The sequence below is a fragment of the Poecilia mexicana genome, unplaced genomic scaffold (assembly GCF_051168715.1).
Source record: "Poecilia mexicana isolate PSO_F unplaced genomic scaffold, ASM5116871v1 scaffold_14, whole genome shotgun sequence".
NCBI lineage: Eukaryota > Metazoa > Chordata > Actinopteri > Cyprinodontiformes > Poeciliidae > Poecilia > Poecilia mexicana.
The window spans coordinates 3,185,910-3,201,251 of record NW_028263383.1 but is presented as its reverse complement, the minus strand read 5'-3'; the positions used below and the strand labels follow the sequence as shown (position 1 = coordinate 3,201,251).

At 40.7% G+C, this 15,342-nt stretch overlaps 1 protein-coding gene across 4 annotated transcripts in view; it reads left to right on the top strand.

The window, feature by feature from the left end:
- The first annotated feature begins 5,039 nt into the window (after positions 1-5,039).
- Positions 5,040-15,342, top strand: part of ltbp3 (latent transforming growth factor beta binding protein 3) — a 45,603-nt gene continuing 35,300 nt past the window's right edge. For 2 of the 4 annotated variants that reach the window (XM_014985087.2, XM_014985089.2), the window contains exon 1: positions 5,040-5,778. In XM_014985087.2, coding sequence (XP_014840573.2) covers positions 5,538-5,778 — 241 coding nt within the window. In that variant the 5' untranslated portion in view covers positions 5,040-5,537. The remainder of the gene's footprint in view (positions 5,779-15,342) is intronic. The other 2 variants (XM_014985086.2, XM_014985085.2) reach the window with 1 other exon arrangement.

Genomic DNA, 15,342 nt, shown 5'->3' with positions numbered 1-15,342 from the left:
AGACAAACTGATAGGCCACTAAGTACAAGAAAATAACATTAGATTTAAGGATAGAATATCCTTATTAATTGTCAGTCTTAATAGTACACATTTTATACACAGTAAATTAACATTTAAACAATTGCCATTGTCATTAATCACGACAATGAAACAAAAATAAAGTATTGTAAATGCAGTTATTTAAAAGTGCAAGAAATAAATAAACTTTATTACAAAAATTAGGACCAGTCCATTTTAAAACTATGTATTTTCCAGGCACACAGTGCCATTTTATAATGCAATCAATTAACTGTGTTACTTTCAGTTGTTATAAAAATGCTACATATGTCAAACATAACATGAACCAAATTTGACTTTGTAATTTGATGCCTTGAAATTGGGCTTCTGTCTCTTTAAGAAGCTCTTATTCCTGACATTAGAACAAACTTAGAATTCAGAGACTCTTCATTTTGACTAATACTATACTATTTAGATTACTCTAGATTATTAGTAATTTTAGAAATTGTGGAGTACTCACTATTTGGACCAATATTATATTTTTTAGATTAGTTTATGGATTGTTATGCAGAGAGACTCCTATTGTTGCGGCCGCAAACTTAAAATCCAGAAAAAAAATTCTTCCAGAACAGGAACATTTATTCTTATTATCACTTAGAAACAGCAGAGTACCGGTACTCGTTATGTTTACAAATTTAGAACATATTGAGAAAGTCCAGAGAATAATTACTTATAACTAGAAAATTCCTGAAGAAATTTAACCGGGGCCTGCCAAAGTGTGCCCGTCAGTTTGTAATCAAGCATTCTGATGCTAAAAATTAGCATTAATGCTAAAGAAAGCTGCAATGTAGTCAATAACCTGAGTCAGAAGCATGTAGACTAAGCTGTACCTGTACCATTCAGTATGTTAAAATTAATGGATAAGCTAAAATTAGCCAAAATGCTAATGTTAGCATGAAGACTATCAGTAGCATGTGGGGCATCACTAGCATGTTCTCTATCATTGACTTACTCCATTCAGTGTACTAAACAAGGCAAATAAGTAAGAAAATCCCCAATATCCCCAATAACAGTAACAGCTCCCTTCTCGGCATCGAGCCGCACGTTTTTATACCACTTTTTTGGTAGCTGTATGAGCCGCATTAACGGTGATGGAAGAATAATAAATAATATGAAGAATAAAGAGACATTCTATTGGGTGTAGAACAATAGGTGCCTGCCATGCATTACATGGGAGGCAGGCCCAAATTATTTAGCAACCCAGAAAAGGAATTAGAGTTACTTATACTCATCCAGCAACCCTGAACAGGAGTATCTAGTTTATCAACATGATTAGATTATTTTTCTTCTTTTGCTCTTTCCTTTGGTTTGAGCAAAAGACCAAACTTGTTTCCTTTTAATTCATGTATAGCACTTTGAATTGCCTTGCTGCTGAACATGAGCAACATAAATAAAATTACCTACATTTTGCTTTCAGCTCATCATTACAATAATGCTTCTAGTTATGCTGCGAACTACAGTTATTAGTAGCGTTTGATTGAGAAGTACTTTGTATAATGAGCTCAGCAGATACGCAGTGTGCTTGTTAATTGCTGCTGCTGCTAGTCTGAAGGAGCTGAGTTGGGAAAGCCACAGAGGAGGAGTGATCTGATTCAAGGATTCCTCAAACATGCATCTAAAAGTAATAGCAACACTCTGGTTATGATATTAACATTATAACACAAAATAAAGCTCAAAAAAGTAAATTTTATATAATACTTCCACCTCCTTTTGCATTTAAAATAGGAGGCATCCTATCAATTTGTCCTTTCCTTTTAGGAAGTTATCTGCTAAATCTCAGAGGATGTTTAAAAAGATCTTGTTTTTTCACTTAAACTAGACATTGACCTTGATAAGTTGGCTACTTTTTTTATTTCAATGCATAAATGAACTACTATTAGCAGCAGGACACGTGTTTGCACATATTCTGTGTTTCAGGTTGCCATGTAAAACCTTCAATATGTCCAAAAGGTTCAGCTGGTGCTTCATCTTCAGTTACCTCAAGCTGCAATACCATCTGGTTCTGCAGAACGATCGTTTGGCTTTTCTGTTTCTCTCATTATCTTGTGGTGCATTTAGTACCCTTTAAGTCTTTGTTTTAAGGGATGGAAATAATTAAATTGTACCAACAAATGTTCAAGGATTGGCTCCTGACTGACCCACAATGTGTTTACACTCTGCGTGTTGGTGTGTGTGTGTGCATGTGTATGTGTGTGTATATCTTGGCAGCCAGTGACGCTTCTACGGCGAGCAACTCGGCAGAGAAATGTGAGCGCAGCCTGTGAACTCTCTGCAGACCCATGCAGTCATTTCCTCGGCGACTGAAAGTAAACACTCTCACTTTTTAAAAGCGGAAGTGACTCACTTGTTTTTCTTTTGTGTCCCTTTGTTTGCCCGAGGCACCTGCAGTCCTGAGATTGGTGTGTTCTTAGCTTTTTTATTATCGATCAGCATGCCAGCCGAGAAACACGGCCGAGTGTGTCTCTCAGATGAGTTTGGCTCTGATGGCAGTACGGTGTCACAATTACAGTCTGTTTCATTGAGAGTGCATCCCTGCAGGCTTGGCTGTTATTTAGTTGTGTGGACTCATGGTGTTACACTGTAATTTGCAGCAGCTTTGGAAATATCTCAGCTGGCAGCTCTGGCAGAACTGCAGATGCTTGTACTTGTTGCATTGAGTAGGTTTCATAATCTCTATGTTATTCATTGATCCTCTTATTAATTTTATGACAAAACAGAGCAGAGTAAAAACACCAGATTTAAGTTAATCGATCGGAAAATGGAAAGCGGGTGGCACAAATGCAAACTCGCTAGACATGGCCATCCACCCAAATTGTAGCGTTTGAGGCTCATAGTGACTCTGGAGGAGCTGTAGGGATTTATAAGCTCTGTTGACAGAACAGCTGTTAATAGTGCTCTCCACCGATCTGCTCATTTTGGAAGAGTGTCGATAAAAAAAAAAGAAAGACACTACTGCAAGAAAGTAATCAGAAATCTGATTTATTATTTTCTAAAATGATTTGATTGATTGAAATATTCCTTTCACTATTATGCAGCCATCTCTAGTTTGGACTTTTGAAGCAAGTCAGGATGGATTCATAATTGTTTAGGAGAAAATCTGGCCCTACCATCTAGATCAGTGGTGCCCAAAGTCGGTCCTGGGGGGCCGGCATCCTGCATGTTTTAGTTCTCTCCCTGGTGGTACTGACAACCTTTTCAGCATGTCAGTGTTCTCCTTAGGCCTCTAATGAGTCATCATTTGATCCAGGTGCGCTAAACCAGGGTGAGAACTAAAACCTGCAGGATGTCGGCCCTCCAGGACCGACTTCGGGCACCACAGATGTAAATGTTGTAGCTGAAATCGATACGCCACTCCAGCCAAGCGACAATTTCCCAGTCTTTTACTGACAAGCTTCTATGAACTGTAGCCCATCTAATGTTTTTAGTTGAGACAGGTTACTATCACAACTAAAGACTGATGAAGTACAACAAAGGTAAGAGTGAGCCAGGTGCAAAAGTCAGAGCATACCAATATCCCCATAATGCGGGAAATGGGTACCAAACTCCAGTGAGAAGCAAAAATGCTGAGATCATGACTTAGTTGGAAACCTTGGAGACTTTTGAAGATCTTCTTGTGAGTAGCTGGATTGCACACAGTTATCACAGTGATTCTTGTGATAACTGATTGCAAGACAAAGTACAACAACAGCTGCAAGTATCAGTGTCTCCCATTACAGTGAATACTGGAAGCTAAGATCAAGGCAACGTGGAGAAACCATACACCAGTGAAGAAATACTCCAACCTGTCCAAACCAGAGGCTCTGCAGGCTGCCAAGAGACTCCTCAGAGCTCTGGCCTGCTGCCTCAAGAGACGCACAGGAGAATCACAGCCAGGACAACAAACACAATGTTCTCCACTCCAACATCAAGGATGATTTCTCAGTGGCAGCGAAACATCATGAGAGTTAAGACTGAACAACACAGGAAAAGCAAACGGGAGAAACAGGAATCGCCATGGCAATCTCCCAGAGCAACTGGATTGTCAAGCACCACGATCTGATCTAACGCACCTATCCGGCTTTAAAAAATACTCTCAGCTCCCAATGAACACTAGGCCGCACAGATGAACCAAACTGAGTGGTTGGCCCAAGGTTGAACAATCTTGATCATGACTGGCCAATAAAAAAGGGCCATCCCGTCCAACTACTCATCAATAATCTGTCTCTGTATTACAATGAAGTGCCTGTCAGCATATAAAGCTGCAAATATAAGCGGCCGCATGTCTTCAACAGACTAAAGGAGGAAATGGAGAGGTTTCAGTGGTGGTAGTGAGGAACGGGCAAGACAAAAACCTGAAATGACCCCAATGTATGATGTAAATCTCAAGTTTCCATTCTTCCTCAGTACAACACGATTCCTTTTGTGAAGTCAGATTCCCATTTTGAAATTAAACACATATTTAGGTAGTTTCCAGTTTCCAGGTTTGGATAAGCCATGTGCCATATTCTTAAATGTCTTACATGTAACTTTATTTGTCTTATCTTGCTATGTTTCCCTTTCAAACACTCAGACTTTCGGGTTATCTTTTAAAGTCACAACATCTTTGTCGATCAGGAAATCTGAAGTTCAGTCATCCCAGAGCATATGAGAGTCTGATGATGCCCAGCAACTAAATGACAGTTTACAATTTCATATTCATTTTAAATTCATGTAAAATCCGGTAGAGAACTGGTACAACACGTCCTGTGTTTCTGTGCTGGGCAAAGCCTCCAATGTTTCATGGATCCCAGCTGGGAATCTGCTGTCGCGCTCCTATATTTCCAGACATATATGAACCTCGACAGAAAGGTGCATCAAGTCATAAATCAGGGGCTGACGACAGTTTTTGTGAGTCAGAGTGACACACACAAATGTGCAGCTGTAATCTGCGGAGCGGGGGTCTGCGAGGGAGGGGGAGGAGGAGGAGGTCCTGGGAGGAAGAGCCAACAAGGAAAGCGCTGCTGCGCCGCCTGGCCTGCCTGCCTGCCTGCCTGCAGCGAGCTTTCTCCAGATAGGATTGGCTCCCTCGCTTTCACCTCTCCTCCGTCTCCTCCCTTCTTTCTCTCCCAAACTCTCATACGCACCAGTCCTCTCCAACTCTCCGACACAGCACGGCGAAAAGACGGAAGGGAAGACCGAGGAGGAGACGCCGCGGCAAACTTTTTCGGACCAACGGGAAACTTCCGAGGATGGCAAACGTGGCAGTTTTGCAGGCGGACCACCTGGATACGCGAAGGGAGTAACTTTTGTCTCTTTCCTAAAGAAGAAAACAGAAATCAGGACGCGCTTCTTCTACTACTTCTTCTTCTTCTCCTCCTGCTGTTTTTTTTTTCTCTGAGTCCCACCGTATGAGACGTCAAAGTTCTCCCCTGGATAACAAAGCGGGATTCCTCTGAGCTGGAGCTGAAGCCAGCGGATTTCATGCCCTCGGATCTCTGCGCGGGGCAGTGAAGGATGCCAGGATGCCCTGCTTGATGATCTCCCGTCTGCTCGTCCTCTGGCTGAGCGTCCACAGGCTGGTGTGGTGCTCGGAGCGCGCCTCGGCACGGGAGCGCTTCAAGGTGGTCATCGCGCCCCTCATCTGCAAGCGGATCTGCCTGAAGGGCCAGTGCCAGGATAGGTGCGAGCAGGGCAACAACACCACGCTGATCGCAGAGAACGGCCAGGGCGCCGACACGCTCATCGGACAGGGCTTCAGGGTTGGTGAGTGAGTGGAACAATGCCGTATTATTTCCTCTGGAGGGAAGGGAGATATGAATAGGCCTCCGGGCTGACCTCCGAGTTTTAAAGGTTGCGGTGGCTTCCAGGCAGACCTTATAAAAATACCATGGACAGTGAAAATGCTAATTACAGCCATGGAACTCCATAAAATAGCCTAATTGGGCAGTATGATTTACCCTGGCACTCCGAGTTTAATGGGATTATGGCAAGGCTGCACCCAGAACTGTAACCTAACAAAACATAGATGTAGTTTATACAGACCTATAACTTCTAAACCAGGTAATCAGTTAGACACACTTGGGTTAAGCTTTATGCATTTTTATTTCTGTAGCAGTGAGTGGGAAAAGTGGAGCGTTTTCAAAATTGTATATGTGCTTTTCTTTTAGGTCTTGTCAGTCGACAGCCACAAACCACAAGGCATTTTATCTTCACACGACAGACCACCAGAACGTAGTCCAGAACTGTAAAGCAGAAGGAAAATGCTGCGTTTTTAAGAGGTGTTTCTTCTTCATCTTGTATTCAGATCAATTTAAATAATATTCAGTTCAACCGATTCCCTTTAGAGGTCATCGAATAAGTAAATAAAACCTACCTGTGTCTAAATGCAGTAAACTGTGAAGGAATTGGAGGGAAAAAGGGGGAACACCGCGGACAGATCAGAGACGAAGTTGTGGAGGTGTTTAAAGCTGGCTCATATCACAGCTTTTGAGATCTCACCGGGTTGCTGTTCAATTCATTATATAAAAACTGAGAGTGTGGCTTGATACAAACCTACTAGGACATGTCCGTCCATGTAAACTGACCGGCTGAGTGAGAAGAGCAATAATCACAGAAATAGACCAGAGATCTACAGCTCAGGTGGGAAAATCTGTTGGCTGAAGAACTATCAACTAATCCACAAATCTGGCTTTTATGGCGAAGTAGCAAGAAGAAAACCATTGTTGAAAAAAAAATCATTAAAAAATTCAGTTTGAAGTTTTTTGCATACAGATGAAGCCAAAATCAAACTTTACTCTGAACACTGCATGTCCACTATGACATGCAGTGTCATAGTGGACACTGCATGTCCACTATGACACTGTGGACATGTCTCCCACAGCGTCATGCTGTGGGAGACTTTTCTTCTGCTGGATCAGGGGAGCTTGTTGACGAGAAACATCCATGAAGCTAAATGCAGGACTGCCCTGAAAGAAAACCGTCAAGAAACGCGGAAAACCTTCCAGGTTGACAACAAACCAAAAAATACAGCCAGAGCGAAAAACAAAAATATTTATGTGTTGGATTGGTCCAGTCAAAGTACAGACCAACATTCAATTAAAAAACTGTCCCAAGACATGAAACAAAAACATGTTCAGATATTCTCCAATATCTCAGCCTCTAACTGAGGCTGAGATATTTTGCTTTGATGAAAACTTCAGCCTCTACTATCAAATGCTACATATGAGCCAAAAAACTTGCAGGTTTTTGGCCTGAAATATGGTTCTAAAATGCATAGACTCAGGTGTGCTGAATGCAAATTAACCACACAGTTTTCAGACTTTATTTTTATTTTTTATTCACCAATTAGTGTCGATACAGCAAACATTACCGACTGACAGGTTTAGATCTACAAAACAATTAGCTGATTAATGGAACAAATAACAGCAATTAAAATAAAATAACCAAACAAACAAGAAGGTATACATCCAAATGGATACATACAAAACACAGAACATAATCACTTGGTGTCACAACAAAAACAATGAAATTGTTTAACATATATATTAGGATTTACTTTTTTTTTTTTTAATCTTGGCAGCAATTTTCTAATTTCAGACCTCTATAATTTTCCTTCCATCTCCCAATTTTATAATTGTTCATGACAAAAAGTCTTGATAAACAAAAAATGAATATGGTCAGGGTCGCAACTAAAACATGTATTAGAGAGGCAGAATCATAGGAGAGCATCCAATATGCTAAATGACATGACTTCAGATATCCACATTGTCCTGAACGTGTCCTCACAACAAATCAGTCAGTTTTATTTATAGATGACTTTTCATGCACTCAGATGTGACACAAGGAGGATTAAATGCAGGAAACACAGCTGTAACAGAAAATGCTAAAATAAGCCAATTAACTAATTGTAAGTAAGCAAAGGTACCAAATACCATCAAAGGGAAAATACAATACTCCCTTTACCATTTCAATATTATTTCAAACTATACCTTTGAGTGTACAAAAATGCAAAACAAGTTTAATAATGTTACTGTTTATCAAATTAAGTGACGCAAAAATGTTTCGATACGACTCCTTTGAAAAAATAGGCGTTTAATCTCAATGGGTTTTTATCCAAATAAAGGTTAAATGAAATAAAATAAAAATAGATTAAATGATTATCAATGTATGACCACTGCAGGGGTTTGTTAGCACAATGCCAAGAGGGAAAGACAACAGCAATGACACTGAATAATTAATTGTTGCTGCCTGTCAACATGAGACAGGTTATGAGGTCCTTGCCAAACTATTTAAATTCTCCAGAGGAGAAACATTCTTCAGAAGTGGAAAACATTTAGAAGAGTTGCCAGTCTTCAGAGAAATTGACATCCCAGCACATTTTATTTCAAAGTCAGACCGTCTAAAAAAAAAAAAAAAAATTGCAAATAGCTCAACTTTATTGCACATGAGTCATGAGAGTAAAATTAGAACAAGGCTGGCCAAGAATGTCTCGCATGCATTTGCATTTGAGGCTAATGGATTTCTGTATTCGCTCAGGTTACGTTTGTCTGCTGTGGAAATGAGTTTGGCGATCTGAAACATTTAAACATGACAAAAAAAGAAAAGAAGCATGACGGAAATAAGCATTGGGGTGTTTCACAGGACGGCGAACCTCCTTAAAAACAAACATTCATTATTGTGATTAAACTAATTCCTTCAATCAACTCAAGTTACTTAACTCAATCTCTTTGACTTAGCAAGAGACTAAGACCAGGTGTGGTGGGCTTTACCCTGTACTTAAACGCTGTAAGATATTCCCATGTTGCACTTTAATTAGTGAGGCTCATTACATGGAACATAATGTGCTCTTCAGATCTATATTTTCTCCTTCCCCCTGACTCTGGTTGACATAGGTGGAGCCCCTTTATTTTATTTTTTGGTGTATCAGATCAGAGGTGGTGGTGCCTTGGAGTCTCCATCGATCTCACACCCAAAGAACCGCATTCAGCCTCCCAGTCTCTTGTTCAAAGTAGAACTTCAATCGAGGAAAGAATCCCTGCAGACAGTCAGAAAATAAAATAATAAAATAAAATAAGATATTTCCCCAAATAAGCTGCATTGCTAGCTCTTGTTCAACAGATAAAAGCGTGCTTCTCTTTCAGCAGCATGATTTAACAGCTGCTCGTGTCAACTCCGCCTGTGCTTTTTCAATCCATGCAGGTTTGTGTTGGAATTTTTAGGGAGAAGAGAAACGGGTGCTGGCAGCAGCAGCATAAATATGATATACTTTATGACTGCGGTGCTATTGAAGTCCGCTGACTCCTGCTCGCAGCGCCATGATGCCGTTCTTCCTCTCCGATGCCGTTCAGAGTCAGAAAGTTGGCTTGGGGTTCGGTTTTCCCTCTTCTGCCCCAGTTTCCATGTGATGCATCACGTTCTGGAGCTTCTGTGTCCAATAAATAAAAAGAGGCATATCGGATTCCTGGAATACCTCACAGCGCCTCTGGACCACGGTCCCATCACACAGTCTCCGACGTTTTCCCAGTCAAAGTATCTGAAAAGTTCCCCGCTGGGTTTGGTGAAGAGATGGATGGAGAGCTTGACTTTGGCGCTGGAATGTGGTGGAAATTTCTCCCTCCTGTGTCAAAACGGCCATTGCTACAGCAAGAACAATGCAGACTTTTCCATATTCGTGCATTTCAGATCTGCGTTTTCTGCATTCGATCTGAGATGCATGTTTGCCTGTCTGTGCTCCTTTATGCACCAGGAGTTTCACTTTTTTTAAAACATAGAAGATGCCAGCATAAGAATGCGGTTGAAAACAACAGGACAGCAAACTCGGGTTGTGGTTTGAACAGCTGCAGGACATATCGGTGTTGGCAGAGGTTACAGCTTCCAGTCAGGAATGCACTGAATTTTTAAAAAAATAACTGAGAGGGACTTGAAAAAGATCAGATTTACAGCTTCAACCTGTGAATGTTAGAGATTTTTTTAAGGTTAAATACTGTATGTGACTTAGTGACTGATCTGTTATCATCCAAAGTCCATGTTTTTCTCCGTACAATTAAAAAAAAAAACATTGTCTCCAGAGTGAGATGTTGCAAGAAACACTCTGTGTTCGTCTGTGAAAAGAATCACGAGTTGCTGTAAATCAACAAACTTTGACAGGATCATACAAGGTAATAAAATGAGCAATTTTTCATACAAATTAGGATTTATTCCTAAACTAAGCACAATTTGATTCCAAGACTTTATTGAGCAGAAAGCAAACAAATACATGAAAAAATAATTAAAATGCAAGAGAAAGAAAAAGAGCTTAGGTTTTCCACAAAGTAGAGGGGAGTAGCGGGATCGACTGTGAAGAGTGCATGCCTTCTCCAAATAAGTAATATTTGAAGCCTCGCTCAGCATCGGTCACATGGATACAAAAACATCTGGAAAAAAGAGAAACGGCATCTGGTTGCATTCCAGTGACATTTACATTAGTGCTATTATAAGCTGTGTAGTTAATAAAAAAAATCACTTGAACTTTCAGTTTTAAAGCCAAACAATCAACAAACAGTAATATAATAGTAACATAAGCAGCTGTGGGTTTTGATATGAGCCTTTCATTTATTTCTCGTTTTCATGCATCGTTTCCTGTTGGGCTATTGCATTATTTTATTGTGGAGCGTTTAGGGATTTTTGTGTCTTGAAAGGTGCCATTTAAAACAGTTTTACGTACCTACCTCCTCTATGCATGTTGCTGGGCAGGCGATGCCCTGTGTTTTGAGAAGGGGAACTCCTACTTTTACTTATGTTCAATGAGACAATTCAAGGAAATATTATCTTTCTTTTCTGAGGTTTGGCAATCGGAGGGGATTGTGGAATTAATTTTTCTTCTATTTAGTAGTTATGGTATATATGAATCTGTATTTTACTGAATACATCACCAAACTAATGCAGGAATGACATCTTTCTGAACATGGGAACAGGAGAACCTTGGATCTCACTTCACCTGGTATCTGGACCCTTTTCTGATTAACTGCAGTTGAATTTCTGTCTTTTATGATGTAATTATATATATTAATAAAAAACAAACAACAAAAAAGGACTGATGTGAAAAATCCAAAGTGAGCATTTGTTGACATTACCCTGTAAAGGGTAAGTGTTTTATATCAATTTGTTTGACATCGTTTGCATCATATTTTCTCTTGTAGAGCTGTGGATTGAACCAGCATGTCATTTTTTAAAATATATTTTGTTATAAATATGTGCAGGATCAAGTATAATTTCCTGCAAACTAGAACCCTTCCCCTGCACAGAAAGTATATTTCACTTCCAAGTTTTTAAGTGTGCGTGTCTAATTTTGGTTTGTTTTAAAGCTATCCTGAAATGATCTATGTACAGACATAAAACCGGTGCGCATAATAATAATAATAAAAAAAGTGCTTTCCATCAACAAATCCAATATATTTTTTTCTCTTGGTCAGTCTTACAGAGGCATCTCATACATCAGCTTCACTGACAGCAGCTGTTGGCTCAAACAAACCACCCTGTACGCCCCTCGCTCTCCTGTTCGTCTCAGCAGTATCCCACCTTTTCCCCGGGTTCTGGATGTCCGAGCTGCTCTGGATTCCCGTCTTATTCCGGGCTCGGAGGCCCCGCGTTGCACAGGAAGTGCTCTCATCGTGTCCCGATCTGGGCTTGTCGTCCCTTTAAGTCGGGCATCATGGCAGGCAGCTATTTCTGGGCTTTCCCATGTGGTTTTGTATTTAGAGCAAAGTGACAGTAGTAGCCTTGTGGTTTGTTTTGGTTTCTCCTCGGCTCGGGTCAGAGGTCTGTGGGAGCTGGAGAATGAAGAGCAGTCAGTTAAATACAGTAAATAGGGCATGGTCTGCTTTCTCTCAGTGCAGGGAGGCGAGTTTATTTTACCTTTCAGAGCCCTCTGCTCTTCCCCCACGCACTCCTCTTTCTCTCGTGCCAAACTGTTGAGAAGGCGGCCTGAAGCTGGCAAGCGTGCCACAGGTCGGAATGAACTCTCAGTCGAAGCTGGACACGGCTCCCACGCTCTCGACGTCTCAAACGCACACGTAGGCATTCATTTGTAGCTTAAAGATCAAGAAAGCTTCTTACCTTAGCTGGTGGTGTGTGTGCGTGTGTTTGTGGGGTGCTTTGCCTAAACCATGAAGCTCTCATCAAGGCTGAGTTTTAATATTCATGGAGCCACATTCTGTCACCTCTCCCCGTCTATTTATGCTTGTAGAGAAAGTAACACATGGGGTTATTTAAGGTCTTCTGCTCCAATAAATCTTTCACCACTCTACAAGCTGGATTAAAGCAGAGCCACACACACACACACACACACACGCAAAGTCACAATGGGTCATGTCCATTACATTTTTTTCTTTCAGCTACAACTGAAAATTAAGTTTTATTTAAAAAGTTACAGTAAATCATCCCCTAAAACTGACAGTTGAGGCAAGGAGGGTTTCAATCAGAGAGGCAGCCAAGAGGCCTGTGGTGACTTGAGAGGAGCTGCCGAAATCCACAGCTCAGGTGGGAGAATTCGTTGCCATGACAATGATTAGTCATTAACGTTCATATACTTTATAAGTAAGATTAGAAAGATATCAAGTACTGCATTATGTCAAAGGTAGGCATCTACCCATCAGTAACCATGGAAATAGGGTCCTGCCATCATGTAACCTAGCACGTACGAAAAAAACTGGTTAGCCTCTCGTCTTTTGTACGTTTTTAATGCTGCTCCGGTTTAAGGAGAGGCGCTGTTTATGACATAGTGGCATAAATCATGTGACGTGAATTCAGGCGATGTCGGTAATTTGATCAACACGTCGGGAGGGAGGAAGTACGGGTCGGTTTCTGAGCTAGCTGTTTCAAGCTTCTGTAAACACCGCCATGTATGAGCCACGACCAGGCTCCTAGAGAGTGTGTTACATTCAAATATTTATGGAGTGGAGAAAACGGTGAAACTAACAACAATATGGACAGTTCTGGGGAGTTTAAACGACGTTACTTGGAATTTATTGTGAATCAAAATTCTTATCATAACAAGAAATTTATCACAATAAATGATAAACGATGGAATAAATGCCCACCCTTATTAGAAAGGAAGCCTTGGGAATTAATTTTGTAGCTTAGCCATGTTGGAAACCCGATAAAGATGAATAATTTGATCTGGCCAAAGCTGAACCCTTTGGGTTATTTGGCATATTTTTAACAGATTCCAAAATGTGTGTGTGGTGGAAAACTTAACTCTGCACATTACCAACATCACATCATCCCACAACACATTCAACATAACACCCCGGAGGGAGAGCTTCTTTGTTCTGTACTTTTATATTTCTCTTCCTTTCTATATTTATTTTCCTGTTTCATCTGGGAAAACCCAAGAGGAGTATTTCCCCAGTTCAGCTCAAAACCTGTATTTAGTGATGACTGGATTTTAGGGGCATGTCAGTTAAGCACGGGCTACTTTATATTCTGGTACTTTAGCCATATGGTTAAGGAGGAGCGTGCCTCCTGCTGCTGGTCGCAGGAGCGTAAAAGCTGAGTTATAGTCTCGCTTTTAAAAGTTCACGTTGAGCCGAGCGAGGCAATGCATCACTAAGCCTAGCTTGAGAGAGAGCGGAAAGCAGAGGAGCACCCACGTTGAAACAGAAATGGCTCACAACGTGATCTGCTGCTATTTAGGCTAATAAAATTAATGACTAACTGTGAGCACCTATAATGACTGCCTGCGGTCTTCTTGAGGGTGGGGGGTAGGTGGTCTCGTTGGCACCTGGGAAAACGCTGATATAAATGCATGCCACACTTTTCAGGTTTTCATTTGTACCACCTTCCTGTAACTTCACAATTATCTATTACATCCCAGTGAAGTGTATTAACATTCTTTTGCTGCAATCAGACAAAATGTGAAACAGTTGAAACGTTAGAGTACTTTTCAAATCAGTGCAATCTCAGTCAGAATTTCCCATAAAATCAAACTTCTGCAAGTCAACAGTTTTGCAGCGTGACCTATAAAAAAAAAAGATAAAAAAACACCCATCACCGTAAATTACATTTGGAAAACAAAGCAGCAATTAGAGGCTTTTTTTTTTTTCCATCGTCACAGGAGAACAGTGTTCTTAAGAGCAGCACGCTGAGCCCTACTCAAACAAACAACCTTCTTTGCCATCTTTAACGCTCTCCTCCCATTTGCGTAGCATGTGGGGCGAGTGGGGGGGCCACGCAGCGGTTATTTAAAGCCACTGAGAGGAATGCAGGACCCTGTAGCCGTAGCGATTAGCCAGGGTAAACAGAAGAACACGGAGCCGACCTGGGCAGCAGAGACGGATCGGTCTCCTGAGGTTACCTCCCGGCAGCTCCTCGAGGGAAAGGTACCTGACCTAATCTCGGCAGAGCTCTGTCAGCACTCCTCCACCTGCCTCCTCTCCACTCCCTATAGCCGGGGCTGTTAGATAGTCATTATATGACATCATGTACACATGTTCCAAGTTTCTGTCTGCTACTCCCTCCTCTTACCGCTCTGCCAGGAAAGAGCGGAAAAAAGCGGGCAGTATTGGATTTGTGCCCACTTGGGAGCTATTTAAGGAGATGTAATATTTTTCCATGACATATAAAACACATCATGCTAAGCATGTTTAGGTGTGGATGTGGATAAATGCAACCCTTCCAACTCCAGAGGTCTGGCAGGGTTTTCTGTCTGCTGCTGTTTCACGCTGAACGTGAGGACTGATGCACAGCAGGGCTGCAACTAACTATTATTTTAGTAATTCTCTTTCTTACTGTTTACTCAATGTCACATGCTGTTCTTTTTTTTTTCTTTAATTATGTAAAGCAGCTTCAAATGCCTTGCTGCTGAAATGTGCTATACAAATAAAATTTGATTGATTAATCTAGCAATTATTCTGACGATTAATCGATTAATCGAATTAAAAAATGGCACATTCTGCAAATTTTTTATAAAAGATATAATTCAATTCCCTTTTTAAAACAAGAAAATTGACATTTATTGCCTGAAATGTAACAACATAACATTCCTTCAGTAAATCTGAACTGGGTGAAGCTAAAACTATGCCACTTGAGGCGTTTTGGCTAAAACACATCTACAGACAAAGGAATTTTAATCTTAAATGTATATTTATTTTTGCACAATTTGAGCTTAGTTACTGCTCTGAATATATTATTTTTAGTCTTTATATTCCAGTTAATGATTAATCGATTACTGAATTAGTAGACGATCATTTCAATAATCAATTAAGCCCAGACTATGTACAGTCTGGGCTTAATTACTTCTCTGATATATTTTCTTTTTTTTATTTTTACTTTTATGCTCCAGTCAATGAT